Source organism: Callorhinus ursinus, unplaced genomic scaffold (assembly GCF_003265705.2).
Source record: "Callorhinus ursinus isolate GAN/ISIS: 27379988/994484 unplaced genomic scaffold, GSC_fseal_2.0 scaffold81, whole genome shotgun sequence".
Classification (NCBI taxonomy): domain Eukaryota; kingdom Metazoa; phylum Chordata; class Mammalia; order Carnivora; family Otariidae; genus Callorhinus; species Callorhinus ursinus.
This window is the reverse complement of record NW_027397143.1, coordinates 2,588,632-2,612,190: the sequence shown is the minus strand read 5'-3', so window position 1 is coordinate 2,612,190 and position 23,559 is coordinate 2,588,632. Positions and strand designations below refer to the sequence as shown.

General features: G+C 55.2%; 1 protein-coding gene across 1 annotated transcript in view; it reads right to left on the bottom strand.

Moving 5' to 3' along the window:
• Window positions 1-13,058: 13,058 nt before the first annotated feature.
• Window positions 13,059-23,559, bottom strand: part of MAML1 (mastermind like transcriptional coactivator 1) — a 36,538-nt gene continuing 26,037 nt past the window's right edge. Inside the window, exons 2-5 of the mRNA XM_025862628.2 lie at window positions 20,408-21,820; window positions 17,948-18,175; window positions 16,139-16,235; window positions 13,059-14,791 (exon numbers count right to left, since the gene is read on the bottom strand). Of these exons, the coding sequence (XP_025718413.1) occupies window positions 13,812-14,791; window positions 16,139-16,235; window positions 17,948-18,175; window positions 20,408-21,820 (2,718 nt within the window). The 3' untranslated portion in view covers window positions 13,059-13,811. The remainder of the gene's footprint in view (window positions 14,792-16,138; window positions 16,236-17,947; window positions 18,176-20,407; window positions 21,821-23,559) is intronic.

Genomic DNA, 23,559 nt, shown 5'->3' with positions numbered 1-23,559 from the left:
GGGGAGGGAGGGAGGGAGGAAGGAAGGGAGGAGAGGGAGGGAGGAGGGAGGGAGGGGGAAGGGAGGGAGGGAGGGAGGAAGGGAGGAGAGGGAGGGAGGGAGGGAAGACCTCTGATGCTGGCACATCTTGCTCCTGACTTCCAGCACAGCCCGCCCCCAGCCCACGTTCCACCAGCAGAGTCCCTCACTGATTCATGGCTCTGACGTTGGTCTTGCTCAGCCTAATGCCCTTCGGACACTGGGGCCCCTTAGGCACCTGCCAGGACTCAGGAGACCCTTCCGTGACTGCCCTTGTCCCTCTCTGTTTTCCTTGGTGGGTTTTCTAGCTCCGCACCCTTCCAGGAGGGCCTACGAGGAGAAGCCTGTGTTCGGCGTGGAGTGGGTGCTCAAAGAACCAGACCCATGAAGGAGGAAACAAAGGGCAGCCCAGGTGGTCTGGCTGTCCTGCTCCCTCCCCCTGGAAACCACTGAGCTGGTAGTGAGCAGTGACCTGAGTACACAGAACAGGTCCCTTCAGGGAGGGATGGGGCGGGTGGCCTGGCCTGGCCGTAGTGTCGCAAGGTTTTCACAAGGACCCCTGGCCTGCACTTCAGTCTGTGGGTTCTGGGTCTGAGCACTGATTTGGGTTTGGAAACGGGCAAGGGATCATGAGTTCCCACTGGGTCAGCTGACTTGGCTTTCGGCTTGTCTGTTCTTGATCTCCTTCGGTTTTATCTGAGTGTATCTCCATCAGCTGCCTGTTTCTCTCATCACTAGGTACCCCACTTTCTGAGAGCTATCGCTCTAGACACTGACACTTTTTTTTAAAAGATTTTATTTATTTATTTGACGGGGGAGGTAGAGGCAGAGGGAGAGGGAGAAGCAGGCTTCCAGCAGAGCAGGGAGCCCGATGCGGGACTCAATCCCAGGACCCCGGGATCATGACCTGAGCCGAAGGCAGACGCCCAACCGACGGGGCCACCCCGGCGCCCTAGACCCTGCATTCTGATGGCGCCAACCATCATGGTTGTCATTGACACCTGGCTTCTGACAGGTGCGTGCTCTGCTTTATTATTTCTGCCTCTTACCGTCTCCATTGTTCCACAGGCACCCTGTTCTATCGTACATCCCTTACCACCCATCCCAGACCACAGCGGCCATGGGGAGTCAGGTAACAAACCCAATGTGTTCTGGGCCTCCCAGAAAGAGTCCTAGCCAAGTTCCACTTCACAGTGAATGAGCCGGGCTCGAGAGCCCTGGGTCACTTCCCTTGTTCCTAGATGTATCCTTGGCCGGTCTCACTGGGCAGTTGGCATGGTGCAAAACAGAGTTTGCACAACGCGGCTGTCACTGCTGTCCTTGCAGGGTTGGCCCTTGGCTGGCATCCACTAACTTAGATTCCGGCTGGCTTCCCACCATTAACTGATAAGAATGACCCAACTGTGCTTAACCTGTTTGGGTTTATGGGGAGCATCTGCTCTCCTCTGGGGAGTCTGGGACTACGGTTCATGCTAGACAGACAGTACCTACATGACCAGCCCCCCAGTAAAAACCCGGGGTGCTGAGTCTCTGATGAGCTTTCCCAGTTGGCCATGATTCACACGTGTCATCACATCTTATTGCTGGAGGAATGAAGCCTGTCCTGCGTGACTCCAGAAGCTTGTGTCTGCTTCCCTAGTCTTCACCCCATGTGCCTTCTCCCCTTTGCTGATTTTGCCCTGCACCCACCGGCCAGAATCCGGCATGGCCTTCTACTGAGTGTCGTACTATGAGCACCACCACTGCTGAGTCCTGGGGCTTCTCCCAGCACATCATGGGACCCGGGCTGGACTTGGGGACCCTCTGACACAGGCAGGTCCACACACTGGCTCCTTGACCTATAGAGCAGGAGGTATTGGAGGAGAAAAAGCCAAGTGGCATCTCGTAAAATGGTTACCCAGTCACCAAGACAGTACATTAAAGAATGAGATTGCCTGGGAGGAAGCTGCCACACAGAAGGCCTTCGCTGTTGGAGGGCGGTGGCGCTGGGCGCGTCCCCAGATTATTCACCAGGCTGGCCCCTGCGGAGAGCCAAGGAGCCTGGCCTCCCAGCAGCGGCCGTTCCAGACGTGAGGGTTACCAGAGCGCACTACCCGGCTCGAGTGGCTGAGGCGCAGCCCTGGCTGCTTCATTTCCACTCCTGTGTGGAAAGAGGATCGGGAGCAGTTCGCACTCATGGTGGACGGACAGCATTACAAGGGTAGTCTCGACCCAGGACTATTTGAATGGTCCCACTCTCTCTGCCATAAACACAGTTCGGAGGGGCCCCGATGCTCTGGGCATTCCCCCCCAAACCACCTCGGTCCCGTATTGGGCCGACGTCGTGTGATTGATCAGAGAAGCAGGAAACGCCGACTACATCGGTGGCCTTGGTGAGACACGCACACTGGGGGGTGGGGGGTCGTCAGGGACTCGTCCCCTCAGCAACCTGTCCGACATCCCCTCGGAAGTCAGTACAGTTCATTGCACTTTGCACCTCCTACCATGAGAAAAGGAACTTGGTAGGTCTCCTTGGGTTTGGGATGCAGCATGTTCCGCACTGGGGGGCCCTACTGTGACACATTTATTGGATGACACAGAAGGCTGCTGGCTGTGCTCAGGGCCTAGGGCAAGGAAGAGGCTTTGCAGCAGGGACTGCGGAGCAAGCACACTCCTTCTTGGTCCACCAGGCGCAGCAGATCCCCTGGGGCTAGAAGTGTCTGTGATAGAGAAAGAGATGTCCTATATTTCTGGTGAGCCCCAGTAAGGGTCTAGCGCACAGCCCCAGGGCCCTGGAGTGAGGCTATACCTTCCCCCCCAGGAAATGTACATCATTCCGATTATGAAGCAAAACTGGACCATGGGGCCACGGGACACTGGGGCACCAAGTGAGTATGTGGCCAGAGCAGCCTGTCATCTCAGCTGGTTCTAGGGGACCCAACAAGTCACAACAGAGGACCATCACGCAAGGGAAGAGACGCTTGATATTGGCTGAGTGGGGTCCTGGGCACACAGAAGTGCCCGGGTCACCCACCACTGCAGCCCAGCACCTCGGATGCTTAACGGGGTGAGCCACCCTGGGGCCCCTATTGTCTGTTTTTTTTTTAATTGAAATATAATAGGGGCGCCTGGGTGGCTCAGTTGGTTCAGCGTCTGCCTTTGGCTCAGGTCATGATCTCAGGGTCCTGGGATTGAGCCCTGCATCAGGCTCCCTGCTCAGCTGGGGGAGTCTGCTTCTCCCTCTCCTTTCCCTGCCACTCCCCCTGCTGGTGCGCTCTCTCTCTCTCTCTCTCTCTCTCTCTCTCAAATAAATAAACAGAATCTTTAAAAAATAAAATAAAAATTAAAAAGACAGTAGCATTATCGAATCAACAGACTTTCACGAGATATTGCCTGTCCTTATGGCAAAAGAAACTCCAGGATTCGGTGCTGTGTTGCACTGTCAAGGGCATTTAGTCTCCTTTAGTCTGGAAGACTTCATCGGTTCACAGATCTTTGTCTTGCGTGAGCACAGGCCAGTTATTTTGCAGAAATCCACTGTTTTGGGTTTATCTGAGGTTTCCGCTGATGACAATCGATCATGCGCTCTGAGCAGGAGAGTCAGGGGAGAGGTGCTGTGTTCCTCTTGAGGAACTGTCAGGAAGCTATGTGATGGCAGTGTGTCCTGTTCCTGAAGATAGGTGTGGTGTTTTCTTTTTTTTCCCCCCAGAAGACTTTAAGTAATCTCTGCACCCCGGAGATCAAGAGTCGCATGCTCTACCACGTGAGCCTTGTTCCTGGAAATGTTTCAATTGTGCTGTTAACATGGGGTCTGCTGGTTTCTCTACTGTAAAGTGAGATCTGCAAGCACTCTCCGCACCCCGACTCTGTCAAAACCCCTTGCACGGGGCGCCTGGGTGGCTCAGTTGGTTTAAGCGACTGCCTTCGGCTCGGGTCATGATCCTGGAGTCCCGGGCTCGAGTCCCGGGATCGAGTCCTGCGTTGGGCTCCCTGCTCAGCGGGGAGTCTGCTTCTCCCTCTGACCTCCTTCCCTCTCGTGCTCTCTCTCTCTCTTTTTTTTAAAGATTTTATTTATTTATTTGAGAGAGAATGAGAGATAGAGAGCACGAGAGGGAAGGGGGTCAGAGGGAGAAGCAGACTCCCCGCTGAGCAGGGAGCCCGATGCGGGACTTGATCCCCGAACTCCAGGATCATGACCAGAGCCGAAGGCAGTCGCTTAACCAACTGAGCCACCCAGGCGCCCAATAAATAAAATCTTAAAAAAAAAAACAAAAACCTTGCACGAAGGGACTGTGCCCAAATTCTGCCATGGCTTCTGGCAGCCTAAGCCTAAGGCCACTGGGATGACCCAGCCCCTTTGAGTGCCAGTCTGGAAAAGCTAAAGGCTGACGAAAGAATTTACTCTTCGTTCCAGCCAACTCCAGAAGATCAGCTCCTGACTTCCCGTTCTTAGAGCCTTTATATAAAAACCTTACACCTGTTTAAGTCCCTTCCCTGAGATGTCCCTTTGAAATGTCATCCTCAGGAAGGCTGGGGGGCCTCTGTCTCCCCGTCTCTGAGGGAGGGAGAAGCCTGGTTCACGAAGCGCCTCATCGCTTTGACAATGACAATGACAATGACCAACTCTCTTAGCTGCTTGTGATTTTTCAAGAAATCTGCTGGAGTCCCCAATCCGTTTTTACCTCCTGCACCTCAAGCCTGGCTTTGTTGATCTTTGACAAAAAATAACTCTCTGTCCCATTGAAACTTCTCTTTGTCGGGTCCTTTCTTTCACCAAGTCCTGTAAGGCAGGACTTACAACTAACCTACGACTAACCTCCTGAGCACCTGCTTCTCCAGCGCAGGCCCCCCATCCCCCACCTGCTTCTCCTGTGCACACCTCCCCCCTCCGCTTCGCCTGTGCAGCCCCCCCAACCCCTTTTCCCGTGCTTTCCCCTTTAAAACCCTCCGGCTTCCCTTGGGCGGAAAAATGGTCTTTAAGACATTAGTCCATCGGCTTCCCAGGCTGCCGGCTTCCTGAATAAAGCCTTTCCTTTCCCACCATCATTTGTCTCTGGGATACTGATTTTCCAGCAGCGAGCAGCGGAACCTGAGTTCCCAGCCGGTTCTCTGCCCCGTAATAATATTATATAGATATTGATAAATATCATGGCCAATGAGACTTTTTGGTGACATTCCCTGAAATTCTCTACCTGTGTATTTACTTATTTTTTTAAAAGATTTTATTTATTTATTTGACAGAGAGAGACACAGTGAGAGAGGGAACACAACCAGGCTCCCCGCTGAGCAGGGAGCCCGATGCGGGGGCTCCATCCCAGGACGCTGGGATCATGACCTGAGCCGAAGGCAGACCCTTAACGACTGAGCCACCCAGGTGCCCCTTTACTTATTTTTTAAGTACCGTCTACACCCAAAGTGGGAAAAGATGGAGAGTTGCATGCTCTGCCCACGGAGCCGGCCAGGAGCCCCCTCTACCTGACAAATTTAGAGGAGCTTAAAATCAGTTAGAAAGACCCCCCCACCCCCCCGCGCAACCCCCGCCGCAACGCAGAAATTGCTAATTTTCCAGAAGCCCCATGCAGTGTGATAGGCCACGGGGTGGGGTAGGTGGTGGGTGGGGAAGGACCCCTTTTCATTACCGCAGGCTCTTCCAAGAGACTGAAAGAGGGCGGGACCCCCAGTTTGGGGCCAGGAAACAAAAAGCCTTTGAAATGCTGATGAACTTAACACTTAAACGCAAAACCTCTAGTTAGCGCTGAGCGAGCTGCTCAGAAACAGAGGATGTGGGGATTGCGTCCCGGAACGTGCGAGCTTGTAGGAGAGGTGAGGGAGGCGAGCAGGGCAGGGGGCCCGCTGAGCTGGGACGTGGCGCAGCCGAGCCCCAGCCCGCCGCCCCGCAAAGGGGGCCCGCCCGCAGCTGGGCCGGCCCTCGGGGTGGTCCCCGAACCGGGGTGGCAGGTCGGGCCTCGGCACCCCCACAGCGACCAGGCATTGAACGCGGGCGGTGCTGCGTACGGGACTCAGGAGCCGCGCAGCCCCCGGGGCCCAGCCGATTCCCTGGGAGGATCCCTCGGCCCCCTGCCGGCCGCACTGGGGGGGCGCGCCACAGCGCCGCCTAGAGTCCGCACCTTGCACCACTCGGGTCCTCTTTGTACAGCAACTGTAAGTCCGATTGCCCTTACCGTCCGCTAGCACGTCAGCTTACCTGGAGAGGCCACTCAGACCCATTTCCCGGGAGGCGGACGAGCCCCTGGTCACCCAGCACTAGCAAAGCATGGTGGCCGCCCCCGTCCCCTCGCCACCAAAACTGTACCAAGAGGCGCACCAAGGGGTCAGCGGGGTGGCATGCATTCTCTCTCTTCAGCGTGGAACCTCCCCCTCCTCCCTTGATGGTCAGGTCAGGGTCAACCCCTCCTGCCAGGTCTCTGGACCCAAGGAGCTCCAAGGCCCAGGAGGCAGCTGTAGCTTCAAGCCTAAAAGGACTCCTGCTGTGTCTTCTGGTGGATATGTTGTCCATTCGGGTGCCAGGGTCCGTGGACACACACAGCCTGACGTTGCAGGACGGAAAGCACAAGCTTTCCCCGGGGGGGGGTCTCGGGAGTGACGGCATGCAAGGTCACTTTGCCTCCGCTCCCGGTTCCCCCTCCATGACTCCTACCTATTGGAGCCCCATGTCCCTGGTCACTGATCGGGGGGGTGCATGCCCCTTCCTAGAGGATGGCACCCTCTCCTTGCAAGGTCTTATCACTGAGCTGGCCCCTGACCTGTCTTGCTCTCCTGCTCAACAGCCCCTGGGTGTCCGGAGGGGACGGCACATTGGATCCTGTGCCATGCTCCCCAAGGTGGCACTGCTGTGCAGAGACACTCCGGCCAAGGGGACGTAGGACAGACAGACTCTGTAGTGGCAGGTCAAACACTCTGGACCCTCACCGGCAGGACACCCAGAGCCACACCTGGACTCTGCATCCATTCCAGGGCATGTGGATGGCTGCTGCCAAGCACCCCAAAGACAAAGACTGAGGAACCGGCATGGGTCAGGGCAGACGAAGGAAGCTGGACAGTTCAAATGCAGGGTGATCCTGGATGGGCTCCCAGACCAGAAAAAGGGGCATTACAGGACAACTCTGGACGTCTCAATAAGTGACAGTCTTTGGTTCAATGTTAAGTTCCTATTTTTAATTTAATATTTTTTAGGTAGGCTCCACACCCAACGTGGAGCCCAATGTGGGGCTTGAACTCATGTCCCTGAGATCAAGACCTGAGCTGAGATCAGGAGTCGGATGCTTAGCCGACTGAGCCAGCCAGGCGCCCCTAATTTCCTATTTTTTTTTCAAAGATTTTACTCATTTACCCAAGAGAGAGAGAGAGAGAGAGAGAGAGCGAGCATGAGCAGGGGGAGGAACAGAGGCAGAGGGAGAAGGAGACCCCCCCACCGAGCAGGGAGCCCGACGCAGGGCTCGATCCCAGGATCCCGGGACCTAATTTCCTATTTTTAGTAATTATACTGTTAGGGCGCCTGCATGGCTCAGTCAGTTAAGCGTCTGCCTTCAGCTCAGGTCATGATCCCAAGCTCCTGGAATCGAGTCCCGCATCGGGCTCACTGCTCGGTGGAGAGCCTGCTTCTCCCTCTCCCTCTGCCTATGTGCTCTCTCTCTCTCTTTCAAATAATAAATAAAATCTTTCAAAAAATAATTATATTGTTGCTATAAAGGATGGGGAAGCTGGGGGAACCATATCTAAATATTGTGAAAGACAACTTTGCTGAGGTATAAATTTACATACCATAAAATTCACCCATCTTAAATGTCCAATTCAACGGCTTTTAGTAAATTTGCCCAGCCGTGCGAAGCATCCACATGATCTGGTGTTAGAGCAATGTGGCTGTGGTTTTGGACTTGGTTGAATTTGCAACTGCCAGGGGTGATCTGCCTTTTGTGAAGACCAGACTAGTGGATTAAGTCGCATATGTGAGGGAGACCGCCCCCCACCCCCACCCCACCCCCACCCCACCCCACCCAGCATCCTATAAGGCTTTTAAGGTAGCGCCGATCTCCGCCTTTCCCTCTGGAATGTAGCATTGTTTTTCTTTTTCTTTCTTTCTTTTTTTTTTTCTTATTTGTCAGAGAGAGAGAGAAAGCACAAGCAGGGAGAATGGCAGGCAGAGGGAGAGGAAGAAGCAGACTCCCCGCTGAGCAGGGAGCCCGATGTGGGACTCGATCCCAGGACCCTGAGATCATGACCTGAGCCGAAGGCAGACGCTTCACCGACTGAGCCTCCCAGGTGCTCCGCAACATCGCTTTTCATGGACTCTCCCAGTCTCGGAGGCTTCCACTTGGCCAATGGGAGGTTTCGACCATAAGCAAGAGTGTCCACTCTGATTAAAGATCAGGGCCAGGGAAATGACTGCGCCAGGCTGTGGACCCAGCCGTCCCACTGTGAGCTGGGCCCGGGTGGGACTCCCTTTGCTGTGTATCCACTGTTGCTCCCCTAACCTGAGTCAGGAGGACACTTGACATCCTCAGGGTCAAGGTCAGCTCGGACCATGTGTCCAAGTGCAGTCCTAAAGCAATTAGGTATTCTTCTTCCCTGGGTTATGTATGGTGGGCTCTGAGTAAATGGTGGTAGGCCCCTTTGGGGAGGCCCCTCTGGGAAGGACGCAGCGATGGGGGAGAGGCCTCCCTCATGGGGTCCCCTGTCTCCTTTGCTCAAGGGGCTCTGAGTCTGAGAACCACCTCCTGCCCGGAAACTGGGTAATGTTTCGTGGCTTTGTCTTGGGGCAGCTTGGGGCAGCCATCCAACCAACGATCCACTGTTGAGTCCTCCTGCTTCTAGAAAGGAAGCCAACCCCCTGTCAGATGCCCGGCTATTTGCCCCCCGGCCACACTGTGGCCCACTAACGGCTCGCTTAGCTCTCTGTGGGCCTGGTCCTTCCACTTGGCCTCGGAAAGGCCCACCCTCCCACCTGGCCCATGGCTATCGGGGAGCCCGGTTCTGTCACGCCTTCTACTGTCAGCATGGGCCTCTGAGGAATGGCCACCCAGCTTCTCAATGATGTGGTTTCCCTCAGGGTGCCCTCTTTCTGGTAAATGGATGCCCTCGGGGTCCTTTTGTGGGACATATTTGGCTGGTGGGCCTATTTGGCCACCACAGATATAGAGGTATGTGCACTCTAGTGTGCAGAATTTAAGCAAAGTCTCTTTTACTGCACAAATATCAAAAAGAAATGGCGTGGGGTTGGCAGATATAACTAATAGATGGGATTTTGGTTTAAATTTTTTTTACTACTCAGGGTCTAGGCCCCCCTTGATTCCATCACCGAGAGTACCATGACACAGTGATGGGATATCTGAGGCTCTTGGCCTTGAAGACGACAGAATGTGGTTGGGCTCTGCCCCCCACAGTGAGGAGAAGCAGCTGGGAACTTAAGAAAATACGGAACCCATCTGAAACCTTGGCATTCAAGACGAGAGACAGTGATGATGTGTCAGGAGGGAGAAAGCCGAAGGTAGTTCAGCAAGCTCTCACCTTAGGACTGAGTCCAATGGAGCGCCATCCTCCATGACTTGTGTATAGAATTCCAGCTTTTCCTTCCACAGTCCTGAAAAGTTCTGCTTTCCAGGGACAGGGACAAATGGAGGCTTCTGCACAGGCCGCGTGTGACAAGCTACTGTGGCTTCTGCTCCCTCCTGCCTACCACCGGCCGGGCCCTGTGGCCTGGAGCGGGGAACACACTGGCCCGCCCTCTCCCGGCCCCCCGGGGCCTCCAGCTCTGTTTGTTGTCCTTAGTTTCTGCAGCAGACAGCGCGTCCTTCCCCTGGTGCAGGCCACCCCCCCTCAGAGACTGCATTCCAGGACACATAGGAAGGCGGAGGAGTGAGTTCTGTCCTCGCCCTGCTGGTTTCTGCTGTGGGAAACAAAGGCAGAAGAAAAATTATTAAATTTCCATACTACCTAGAGCCCACTGACAAGTCCTTGAAACGGGCAGAGTGACATTCCTCTAGGGACTCGACTGCCTCGATGTTAATTCTTTGCTAAGGGCAAAAGGCAACCTTAGCCTGAGCCGCACCAGGATACTCTAAGTCTACTTTAACATGTAAAAATCCCTTTGGAGGGGCGCCTGGGGGGCTCAGTCGTTAAGCGTCTGCCTTCGGCTCAGGTCATGATCCCAGGGTCCTGGGATCGAGCCCCGCGTTGGGCTCTCTGCTCCGCGGGAAGCCTGTTTCTCCCTCTCCCGCTGCCCCTGCTTGTGTTCGCTCTCTCTCTCCCTGTCTCTCTCTGTCATATAAATAAATAAAATCTTTTAAGAAAAAAATTCCTTTGGAAACTTCCTTTATCCCTAAACCCCCCAAGATACGTGTTGGTAATCATCTCCCAAGCATACGGCCCACCGATATACATCCAAAGGGTCTCATGACTAAGGTTTTATTAGACGGTAATAAATGACCTTTTCCCAACAATAGCTAACCCCCTCAGGGTCCTGGAAATCTTGCTTCCAAAATTCCTTAGAGACTTTCGCTCTCCCTAACTCCGTCCCAACTTGAAAGTATTTAACGGGCCGCCCCTCATGACCCCAGTGCAGCTCTTTTTCTGCCCACGGGTCCGTCCCCGTGCTTTAATAAAGTCACCTTTGTGCACCAAAGACGTCTCAGGAATACTTTCTTGGCCGTCGGCCTCGAACCCTAACGTCTTTCCCACATCAGTTTCCACTTTGGGTGAGGGTCCAAAGATGATCTTTCCCACCTTCACGAAAAGGTCTGTAGGCCCGGGCTAGCAGCTGCCACCCAGCTTAAAGCAGCCATTCCGCCGGCCGGCACAGCCAAGAGGGAAGAGGGGCAGGTGCATTTGCCAGTGTGAAGACAAGGAAGGGTGGGTGTGCCGGAGCGTATGTTCTTACAAAAAAAAGGGGGGGGACACTAAGTAGGCCCTGGGGGTGCTGGTCGGAGGGTAAGCCTCAGGGCTTCGAGTAAAACGTCTCAACTGCTAAGGACCTAAAGTATCCCTGAGTTACCTCCCGTTAGACATAGGATGGAGCGGGCCCCAGAAAGGGGAGAGGGTGGTGGCCCGGAGTCCCACCCTCCTACCCCTCATCGTCATAGGGCAATAGATTGTCCCCTGAGGAAACCAGACCAAACGTCCCCCCTCCCTCCACCGTGCAGAGCGCGAGCCACTGCATCACGCATGGACACCAACCCCCCCCCCAGGAGTCCCGCGCCGGTCCCCTGTCCTCCCTGCAGGCGCAGCCGCGTGAGCTCCAACACACAGGCGGTTTCCATACTAGCAAAATACTTTTATTATTTTATAATGATAAAAGGAGAGTAAAGATTTCTTTTTGGTGTATACCAGAGTTAAGGGCGGTAGAAGAATAAGGGGATTAATGGGATTTTTATGCACTTTGATGACAATAAAAAGTTAACAATACCAACCGTTTGCCATAAAACTTATCATAGCTCCCCCAAAACACATATATAAAGGATCATAGTTTTAAAATCTATAAAAGTAAAAAATATACAGTCAGAAACTCTAACGCTTATTTCCTCTTTAATATAAAATTGTAAACATTTATTTACACAAAGCAAATGTGTATAACAAAGTCCGAGCACCCTTCTTTTGAGTCATGGCTCCTGGAAGAGGGGATTTGCACTGAAGCGGAGGCATCTCCTCCCCTGACTCCCCAAAAACCAGATTCATAAATAAAGCCACGGGCAGCTCCCTGGGGGGAACCCCGAGCATCACATTTTATTGCTCCAACACTGCAGCGAAGAAGCCTTCTGTCTGTCCGGTGGCCCAAGGACTAAGGCAGGGGCGGCCCTCCCCAGGAGGGGACAGAGGTGAGCAGCCAGAGGGAGACCGGGAGAGGAACAGGACCCATCACCAGCCTTCAGCCTGCTATTTTTGGTAGACAACCCGCTGAAGTCACCCTCTTCCCCATCAGATTGGGGAACTCAGCACAGAGGGTGGAGTCTTCACTGGCTTTATGATTCATTCCCTTCTTTGAAAGCTAAATTCAGCATCTGGGGAGGGCAGGGAGGGCAGGGAGGGCATTTAAAGGGGAAATGGCCCAGACACCACCTAAGGTGGCAAATGGCTATTAGAGAAGAGGATGTGAGGGTCCAAGTACCCCCATGAAAGGCACTGCTGGTGCAGAATAATTACTCCTGTGTGCACAACCCTTGTCCCCTCAAAAGCCACTCAGGCTGCCCATGTGGGTATCTTCCCTGGCTCAATTCTTTACACAGGACACTCCTTGAACCAGCCACTTTGAGACTCCAGGGAAATAAAAATGGGGTTTCGGTTTCTTCCGAGACCACTCTGCACGGAAGCCGCTCTTCTCGGTGTCCTATCTGCTCTCTGACACTGTTTAAAAGGGTCTCAACCCTGCACTTACCATTTTGCTTTCGTTCTAACCCAAGTGCTCTCTCCATCTGTGTTGTCCAGAAACAGCCCACAGGTAACCCTCTGTTTTGTGGACTCTTAGCTTAGTCAAGTCCATAGACCTTCAGAGAGAAATCCACTCAAATCTCGAGAAGGATGTATTAGTGTTATAAAGCCATTCTCTTTAAAAAGTGCAAGTCATCTGACATGGGAGAGTGGCGGAAGTGGTAAAACCAAGTGGGATTCTCTCCTTCGCCTGGCCCGCGGGGGGGCCCCCCCCAGCGCTCCCCGCTTTCCCTCCTTCCCCCACACCTCTGCTTTCTGGGGAGAAGACGCCTTCCCGCCTACAACGCTGGGACTCCCTAGGGCATTCTAGTGACTCTTTCCCCACCAATCTAGTACACGGTTGCCTTCAAGAAGTTTTCCATCTGGCCCGGAGAGACAAAGAAGGGGAGGCAGGAAGGTCACAGAAACTGGAGATGGGGTGAAGACCTCTGTGCACAGCTCAGCTAGGATCACCTTCCTGACACATTAAATCCGTTTTCAGAGAAACAGCAGAAGGTGGGGAGTGACGACGAGAAAGGGGACACAGGCACCCCGAGCATTCCATTTCAGCCCATAGCCCGGGGGCTGCCTGGGGGCTGGCCGTCATAAGTGCGGGGGGGGGGGGGGGGGTCAAAAAAGGGGGGGGGGGGGGGGGGGGGGGCCCGCAAAGCACGGTGGGAGGGGGAGGCAGAGGCCGCATCTGTGTCCCCAGCTCTGCTACCTCACGCATCCTGTTCCTTTTTGGCACACACGGTCTCAGGCTGCGCTGCCGGAAACAAGTTCCCAGGGACCCTCCCTTTCCCCTAAAGTGGACAAAGAGCAGGAATAAGAGAGGCTCTTGACCACAAGGAAACCCTCAGTTCCCAAAGCCACCCAATCGGTTTAAACCACCACCTATCCTAAGCAGTCTTCAAATCTTTAAAAAAAAAAATTTTAATCGTTTCTATGCTACAAATTGTAAAGAGTTCTGCTATATGAAATTGCAACGAAACCTGTCCCCAGCATGGGGGCAAGTGGAGAAATCTTGGATTAAGTCAACACGACGGCACAGATTTTTGTAAGCCTGACATCGTGGGGTTTCACTGTTCTTACTGTTGGGCTTTTTGGTCATTTGGCTTGAAAACCACCCGTAGAACCGTGTCCCGCTGTCCCGACACCAGGCAACGGATACCAGCAGAGGGGCTGGGGCCAGCCCGACCGACCGCAACGGCTGGCTGGAGCCGGGGGGCCCCCGCAGACCCTGGCCGGGGCCCGCCTCAGCCCTGCAGCTCTAGCCCCCCCGCCCCCTGCCCGGTTCCCCGGGCCACGGGCTTTTGGTCCCAAGTAGTTGCTCTTTCTTGAATCTGAGAACAAAAATACAGGCTGTATGAACACTGAGAACACTGCAAACCCTCCAGTTACTGAGGCCCTAAAAGGTCGTCCAAATCATTCATCCACTCTTCTGAAGTCCTGTTCTTCAGCAGGGAGTCGATCAGGTCGGCATCTCCGGCCATGCTGGCCAGCCCGCTGCCACCCGGCTGCCCGCTGTAGGTGAAGGGCAGCTCCTGGCCCGCTGTCCGCACGGGGTAGGCCTGAGCGCAGTGCAGTCCCGCCCGGCCTGCCATCGGTGGCGCCGGGCTCTGGCTGAAGGCCCCCAGCTCAGGCCCGCCGGGGCTCAGGCCCGGCAAGCCCGGCTGTGGGGCTCCCTGGGGAGGTGCTGGGGCGGGGGCACTGGTCCTCTGCTGCGCGCTCACCGGGGGCAGCATGGACCCCGCCGCAGCTGCCGAGCTCATGGGGGCCATGGGCCTGCTGGGCATCGCCTGGGAGAACTGGGGGCTGGACATTTTCAGGTGGGCCTGCTGCATGTGGAAACTGGAGGCTGCCGTGAAGGGGCTCACGGTGCTGCTCCCTGGGGTCTGGCCGCTCAAGTTCGGCAGGCCCTGATGTGGCCACGAGGGGTTCTGGCCTCCCATAGTGGCTGACACCCTCGGGACCTGTGGCTTGGTTAAGCCAGAGTTCAGGGTCCCCTTACTGTGCTGCTGGGAGAGGCCGGAGCTCCCCAGAGAGTTCTGCCCATAGGCCGCAGAGACCGTGGTGTTCTGGCCCACGCCGGTCTGCCGTGCGATGTGGGTGTGTCCGTTGGTGGCCTGTGGCGGGGGCTGGGCGACGATCTGGGTGATGCTGGAGGCCATGCCGTAGAGACCGCCCTGTGGCAGGCTTTGGGAGCCAGTGAACTGGGCCACACCCCGGTCCTGCTGGCCTGAGTTTGAGGGGAGCGAGGAAACCGAAGTGTGCCCGGGGCCCATCGGCATCAGACTCCCGGCCTGCGGGAACCCTCGAGGACAGCTGGAGTTAGATGGCCCCAAGTTGTTCATGCCAGGCACAGCAGTGGAGGACCCTGGAAGACAGAGAGGAGCCGGGCAATCAGGCTGGCATTTCTTGGCCCACCGCCGCGGAGAGGCTCCACAACCCCAGCTGCAGGAGCTATGCCCCGGCGTGAAAGGCCGAACCAGAACACTGGGTATTCTGAGGTTGGTTGGTGGAGCCTCAAAAGAGACAGCCCTGGGGGCCGAAAGGGAGCAGGTTTCCCACAGGGTGGAACGGAGGCCAGCCTGGAGCAGCGAGAAAATTTAAGACCGGCTCAGAGGAAGGGGCCAACCCCAGGGTGGGGGAAGCCAGGAGACTCAATGATTCCCCCGTCAAAGGCCCACCCCGTTTCTGCTCTGTGGGAGCCCCCTGCCGGCACAGGCGGGGGGGGGGCACGGGGGGACGGATCCAGCCCAGGGTCTGCCTCGGGGAGGCAAGGGCTCCGTGTGGTGTGACCGGGTGATGACGACACGTGGCAGGGCAGGGGACCAGAGGCTCAGTGCCTGGGAAGATCTGTGGAGGGCTTCAGAGAAATGGTGACAAAGACACTGGGTTTTAAAAGGATCAAATTTCAGTGATTTAACAGTTTGGAGAAACGGAGTATTCTAGATGGAGAAGAAAGCATGGAAGGGCACGGAGTTACGAGAGGCTGGCTGTGTGGGGAGCTCCGTGGCTGGGGTACGGGGAGGGTGTCCCCATCGGCTGGAGCTGCAACTGGACAGACAGCTGTGGCCAGACTCAGGGGAGCTGGGGCTGCCACGTCAAGGGCAGGGTTGCAGAGCCACAGGGCGAGGGGATTGCAACAGTGGTTCTGGGGCTGGGCGGGGGGCTGCTCAAATCACTCAGGGGAGGGGTGCACAAGCTGTTGGCACCGTGGGGGTGAAAGAGGAAGGGTGTGAGGTCCTGTTTATTCCTGTAGGGATGGCCCGAGCCAGGGCAGCGAGGTTCCCATGCACATCTGAGACCTCAGAGTGCTTCCCACCCGTGACACCAAAGTGAGCCAAAAGGAAGAAAGAGAAGAAGCAAAAGGCCACATAAACTACCCCAAGTCACTCCTTAACTGGAAAATAAGGGTCACTTTTTGAAGGCACGAAATGGCAGAAACAAAGAACTCTCTTAAGAATTACAGAAGACATTTCCTGTTGATAAGCTATCCTCCAGCCAGAAAGGATTTTGCTTCAAAAGATGGCGCCGCCCGAGTACTCGCCAAAGTGGCCTGCCCCCACGACCCTGTCCCCCCGGCCTGCAGGGGACCTAGAAAGCCGCACTCCGCGGGCAACTGGACTTTCACTTTCCTGCTAGTCAGCCCCTAGCAGGAAGCCAGGCTGACAGCAAGAGCCACCCACTCTGCCCTGTGCCCACCTCCCCGGGCCCTCACCTGCGAACTGCCCGACCTGCTGGGGGAAGGTGCTCTGGGCTGGGTCTTGGTACTGGGGAGGTGGGCGCGTCAGGTGGCGTTGGAACTGCTGCTTTTCCTAGAAAATACCAAGAAGGAAAGACCAAAACAACAAGACCCACACAAAACAAAAACAACAGAGTTAGAGCAGAAAGAAGCACACCCTACGTCTGTTACTCACGGATGCGTTCCCGTGGACATAATGCTCGTGGTTCCATTTGGGGGATTTTTAATAAACTGTATGAAACAGAAGGATGGGGCAGATCTAAGGAGCAATGATTAAAAAAAAACCAAAAAACGGTGGTGTACTGGTTTAAAAAAACAATGAGGGGGGCATCTGGGGGGCGCAGTGGGTTGAGCGTCCCACCCTTGGTTTTGGCTCAGGTCCTGGTCTCAAGACCATGAGATGGAGCCCCGCACTGGGCTCCGAGCTGGGCGTGGAGCCTGCTTACAATTCTCTCTCCCCCAGTGCCCCTCGCCCAAGGTTGGGAGGGCAGATCAGGGAAATGCGCATCAAAGCCACAATGACATCTCCTTCACACCCACTAGGATGGCTGGAGCCAACAAGCCAAGGATGGGCAGGCTGTGGAGAGCCTGGCACCCTCACACTGCGGTGGGAAAGTAAAATGGTGCAGCTGCTTGGGAGCCGAGTCTGGCAGCTCCTCCCAGGGCCCCACGTAAGAGCTACCGTGACCCAGTGATTCCGCCCCTGGGTACGCACTCAACAGGGCCGAAAACCTCCAACCGTAGCAAGAAGGGGGGACAACCCAAATGTCATCAACCGGTGAATGGATAAATCAAACGGAGCTTAACCACACACGAGAGTACTGCTCGGCCACCGGAAGGAGGGAAGCGTGCGCTACAACACGGGCCGTAACTTTTAATGGGCATATGGTTTCTTTTTAGGGCTGAAAACGGATGAAATTGACTGTGGTGACTGTGGTGATGGCTGCACTACTGTGTGGATATAGTAAAAACCACTGAGTTGTACACTGCAAATGGGTGGGCTGGAGGTCACGGGACTCGAGTCCCAATAAAGCTGTTATTTTTTAAAATGGCAGAACTGGGGCAGGGATGTGGGCTTTCAAGTCCGCCTCGATCACCTTCGTCTTCTGGGTGGCTGGTTCTTCTCTTACAACTTTTAAAGATGGAATCTGAAATCCTGAGCACTGTTGTTACCTTGATGCCCGTGCACCACACTCGGGGACTGAGCAGGTAAACTGCAGGATGTGGAGGGGGCTTGGCGGGGCCTGATTCTAGAACTCCAGGGCCTCGGGAACATTGCCATTTCCCTGTGTCATATTCTGGCTTATCACAAACTACACTTACAACAAAGCTGGATCCCACAGTGAACCAGCAGACCAGGGAGCTCGGAGCTCTGGTAGTTGTGGACACGGGGCATGGAAAAACGCCCCTAACAAATAGTTTTAGCCACAGATTTGCCTTCATGAATCCCCACCAAGTGACATGAAAGCTGCTTCTGCCACGGGCCACCGCTGTCTGAGAAATGCCACACTCCTGGGAAGGCGTTTAAAAGGGCAAAGAAGGGGCGCCAGGGTGGCTCGGTCCATTGAGGGGAGTCTGCTTTAGATTCTCTCCCTCTGCCCCTCCAGCTTGTGCTCTCTAAAATAAATCTTTTAAAAAAATTAAAAATGAAAGAGCAAAGGACACGGAAAGGCAGGCCCACAGGTGTGCGCACGCTCAGTGGGGCTGACAGCCGGGCAGTGCCATGCGAGGCCGGAGGACGTGGGGGCGGTGGGGGCGGCGCGGGCGGCTTCCCCTCTCGTCTACCTGTTCTGCCAGAAGGTGCTGCTGCCTCTGTAAGAACTGCTGCTGCTGCAGATGCTTCTGCTGCTGCTCCCGCTGTTTCTGTTGGTCCAAAAGCAAGTGGTGCTGCTTCATGACGGCCGCCTGCTGCGGGCTGCTGAGATAGGGGGCGCTGCCGCGCGTGCTGGCCGCTGACGCGGCGGGCGGCTGGCTCCCCGCCGTGGCCACAGGGGCGCTGGGCGGGGCCTGCTCCTGGGCGCACAGAGGAGGGGGTGTCGGGTCAGGAGGAACACAGTGAAGTCTACCAGGCCGGGTCAGCGCAGATTCTCCCCTGAAGTCTCTGCACCGCACCCCACCCCCCCACCCCCACCCCCGCCCAAGGCCGACCCCGGGACACTGACCCCAGTACACCCCAGGCCGGGCCAGACACCCGAGTACCCAGGCACAGCAAGGGGCAGCGTCACCAGCTGCACGCGATCCCTGCTGCGGACGGTTCGCCAACTTCGCCAGTGGCAGAGGCAAGACTTCCCATTGAAGCCCGAAGCCCGCACATTCGCATGCCTGACATCCAGGCTGTTTACTCTCTGGAATGCGTGAATGCAGATGGGCCCCTAGAGGAGGAACACCCTGAGGGGCTCTGACGGATGGAGACACGAAGTTCCTAGAAGTGAAGAAGTTCCAAGCGTGCCAACCTCGGGTCCCCAGGCGTGGGACTGTCCCTTAACTGCCTGAAACCATACCACGTGTCCATCTGTGTAGGGCATTTTCCTGGAACCAGACTGCTGGGCTTTCGTCAGCTACTCACGCTCACAAAATACTGAGCATCGATGAAGACTTAAATAAATATTCTCGGGCGCCTGGGTGGCTCAGTTGGTTGAGCGACTGCCTTCGGCTCAGGTCATGATCCTGGAGTCCCTGGATCGAGTCCCGCATTGGGTTCCCTGCTCGACGGGGAGTCTGCTTCTTCCTCTGACCCCACCCCCTCTCATGTGCTCTCTCTCTCTCATTCTCGCTCTCTCAAATAAATAAACATTAAAAAAAAAAGTTTAAATAAATATTCTCAATTAACGTGGGCTAAAAATTGAGAGTCAGTCAGGCTCCACAGTATTATCCCCTTGTGACTTACATTTTAAAAGGGGGAAAATTTAACTCGAAACAGGGATAAAGGTAAAAAGCAATGATCATTTAAACAAGCTTGACTTTTTGAGCTCCTTTCCAGTCTTTTAAGGTCTGTATATTTCATCCTTATAAGAAAGAGTCTAACCTTTGAGCAGACAGACCCTGGGTAATTCCGCCCCCCCCCAGCCTGTGGGCTCCAAGTGCTTTGTGAGGCGCTCTCAGGGACACGCCCAGTGGCTGTGGAGTTTCCTGGCTGGTACCAGTGGCGGCATCAACATTTCCACGTGTGCTCTCCTGCTGAGAGATGCTGACCTGGTTCAGGGCTATTAGAAATAACGATGCAATGAATATCCCGTATATTACTTTCCTGTTTTTTTAGGGATTATTTCTTGCAGGGGTATAATGTGTCGATGCTTATGAACATTTTTATGGCTTAAGAAGAATATCTAACGCCAAATTAATTCCCACCAGCACCATGCCCATGTACACACCCTCAGCAGCAGAGGGGCACTGATTTCCCAATTATTATTATTACCAACACCAGGTTTTTAATTTTTAAAATTTTGCAAACACACAATGGTACCTGCAAAGGTACTGGCCACAGGCTTATAGTCATGAAGACCATGAGATGACGGGGTACACCAACACGAGGGCACGCCCCACGTTCCACAACTGCTGCCACAAAACTGTTAACAAGGATCAAGGGATCTATGCGTGCGGACATGGGGGACAGTCCAGGACACTGTGGAGGGAGAAAAGCAAGTGGGCTCCCCTCTGTCTTGGAGGAAGCTAGGGGAACAAGCCCTTGCCATGAGAAGGTTGCTAGGGAAAAGACATCTTAGAACACATCTACACATGAGCAGAAACGCAAACAGTGATGGTGATAAAACCGGCCCTTGACCATTCTCCGTGACTCTGCCAGGCTGGAGCGTCATGCCTAATTAACCACGGAGTTTACAGGTGTCGGGGATCAGCTCTCCCCTTACTAAATCTTAAGGTATTTTGCACACAGAGATCTGAAAGTTTTTTTTTTTTTTTTTTTAAGGGCAGGGCCTCTAAGAAGCACATTAAACGTGACCTTTACCTGCAAAATAAAGCCACCTGTGACTTACTTTATGCTGTATGGCAGGCAGGAGACACTCGACGCCTCCACCTAGGTGCCCGGTGATGCCTCAAACGTATGGATACTTTAAACCAAGTTATACCAGGGAATTTTACCCTATTTCTGTTTATTCAGAATTGACCCCGGTTTGCTTGACTGATTTTCTCTCTCCAGAGACTCAAAGGACGCCGGTAGCTGCTCCCTCCCACCCTCCCTCCAACCACAGGGATACACAGTGACAGAGAGGGAAGCCGGGAGCTCACCTGGCTGGGTGGAACCAGTGATCGGAAGGGCATGTTCCCTGGCTTTGGTTTCATCATAAACAAGGAGTTCTGCTCATTGCTCAGATGAGGCAGCTGCTGGGGAAGGTAAGCCATGAGGGTGGTCTTGCTCTGGCCGGACGCGGGGCCGCCTTGCCCGCAGTCGGCTTTGTAATGAGACAGGGGTTTGGTGTTGCCGTAGTCCAGCACCGAGCCCTGGTTAGGCACGGCGCTCTGATTCAAGTTACTTGGTGGTGGGTGACTCAGCAGGTTCACGTGGCCAGCCTGGAGGTAGGGGCCTCCGGGCCGCGGGGAGCTCTTGTTTACTCCGGGCATCATGAGCAGTTTGGAATTGGTGAAGTCTTGCTTGTAGCCGGGAGGGCTGGCAGGCTTCTCCAGGGGATAAGGGACGTTTAAGGGGCTGTGGGAGGGGCCCGTCTGCTGCCACGTGGACATCTGGCCTGGGGCTGGCGCCTGGGCGGCCTGCTGCGGGTTCTGGAGCATCTGCTCACGCTTCTGCTTGGCGGCAATCTGCTGCAGCTGGTGGGCAGAGGACAGCTCCGAGGCCCCTCCTGGGCCCTGGCTGGGCAACACTACGCTGGAGAGGGCTCTTGGTGCATTCTGGGCCTGGGCTGATGCCGGCATCAGGTTGGGACTGGGATTGTCGGCCCCGGGCTGACCAGAGGCATGGAACAGAGGCTGAGCGCCCCCCAGGCTGGGCGAATCTGTGCTCACGGGGCCAGCTGAAGGCCCCATAAAGGTCTGTCCTGCAGACCCAGCCCTCACTTGTGGAGAGCCTAACTGTTCTTGTTCAAAGGCTGCTGGAGAGAATTCTGTCTTAATATTAATATCCTGTGCCAAGGGGGTCTGTGTGGCCGACCCAGAAGACTCTGGGTCCTTCTTTTCTTCAAAGTCCTCGTTAAACAGATCCTTCATGTCTTCATCAGGCACTGACCTGTTCAGCTCCTCAATGAGCTCCTTCCACTCCTGCTCGTTAAGGTTGAGGTCAGGCATGAGGTTGCTCTGAGATATGGAGCCCCCGGCCCCTGTGATCATGCATGGCAGGTCATCGACGGGCTCCTGCTTCAGCTCTTTGTTCAGACTCAGAGGAAAGGGCTCACCGGGATTGCTTCCCCCGTTCAAGTGGAGGCTTGAGTCGGCCAGACATTTCTTACTGATGGAGTCCAACCCCAGGGAGTGCTTCCCGCCGGCCTGCAGTGCCTCGGCGCCCGGCTTGTCAGGCTGCCCCAGGGGGGAGGCCGGGGGCAGGCCGTTGGAAGCGACGGCTACGCCAAGAGGGGCCTCACGCCGGGTCTTCTTGTGCCCAGGGAAGAGGTCCCCATAGCCGTTCTGCTGCTCACCGTCCTGCGGGGGAGGGGCGCTCTCGAGGCCCCTCTTCACTGTATCATGGAGATGCTGCAAAACACGGACAAGAGGGACTTCAGACGCAACGCCACGCAGGAGGCCCCTCCTAACGGTGAGGTCAGTCAGGACCCAGATCCCCACAGCGCTCTCCTGCTGATTGTGCCCGTCCAGCTTACACCCCCACCCCCACTTCCCCTCTCCCAGGTCCTCCGGCGCTGCAGGGAAGCGAGCCCACGTCCATTGGTGCCTGGGCCCCTGACTTCTGCGGCCCTCTCTTCCTGCAGGACGCAAGCCCGATGCTGCCCACAGTCGTCTAGTCGTAGAGTGTGCCCAAGAATGGAACCAATGAGAAAGGACCAGAAGATACATACACGTTCTCGAGGGTGCCACCTAAGACCTGGTTGTACAGGAGACCAGGGTCCCGGGACTTTTCACTTGGGGGAACCAAAAAATTCCTCCTTGTATTTAAGCCTATTTAACTCAGATTCCTTCCGCTTTCCACGGAAGGAGCCCTGGCTGCTAGGGGCTCCTTCTCAGGCCTCGGTGGGGGCGGCTCACGAGCACCAGGCCGCGCTGCCGTTGTGTGGCTCAGGCCAGTTTTCCTGCCCTGTGCCCGGCCCCACCCCTTTCTCTCTAGGCAGGGCTGCTCCCATACGAGCCCACCCTCCTCCTTGCTGGCCGAAAGCAGCTTCCAGTCCCCTCCGCCCAGTCACCAGCCCCCACAAACCCCACCACTTCTTATGGAGAGAGAGCATTCCTCTGAACACAGCCAGTCTGTCTTGCACTGTTGTCCTTGCTTCCCCTGTGAGATCTCCCCAGTGAGATCTGTTCAGCTAGCCTTCCTAACAGTCCACCGTGGGCCGGGGACAAGTGCTGTGTGCACACTGTGGCATTCATGGGCCACGGGACGCGCGCGCACACACACACACACACACACACACACACACACACACACGGCTACAGAAGATGACAAATGCCCTCCACAAGCAGCAGAGCAACAGTGCCCTGAGCCGGAAGTCCCGGCGCAGGAGTTCCGTGCAGAGAACATGACGACAGGAGTGGGGAGGAGAGAAGGTGGCATCCTTCCACTCTTTCCCCAGCCTCATTTTCAACCACCGGGATGTGACTCCTCCAACAGCGGAGATGCCTACACTTAGTTCTAAACATGGTGCTGCTCCTTTACAGTTTTAATTTTGTTCCATTTTTGTCCTTCACCCTCCCTCCCACTGACCCTAAGCATCTACACTGTGCTATTTACAAAGTTCCAAATAGGAGCTTTCATTATTATCTTTAAATAGCCACCAGAGGAGTCTGTAGCATCCAGAACTCCATACTGCTGTCCTCTGGCTACAGTGAAGGGCTACACGGACCCACCACAGCGGCCCAAGGAGCCTGCGTGCACGAGCGCTCTGACCTGGGGTCCTGCCCAAGGCGACTCCTTGGGCACCAGCTCTCAGCAGCAAACCACCTCCTAGATACAAATGTGCAACGAGCAAGGAAACAAGGAGGGCAATTTTCTCAATGTGGAGTCCCAATTCCAATGCTCCCATTCCTTTTTTTAGCCCTACTTCAAGATGTTCTGATTTCTTTACTGTTAAAGCCGGCTGTACAGGGCTCTATAAATCCTGGCTGAGTCCGTATTTCTCTAAGTCCATATCTGGGTACCTAAGTTAGCTCAGAAAAACTTGGGGATACTCAACAGATGGAACAGTAGGGCAGAGGTGTAAGCTGAACAGGATCCTAGGATCCTACAAGACAGCTGCCTTACTTTCATGTGGGTTCTTCTGCTT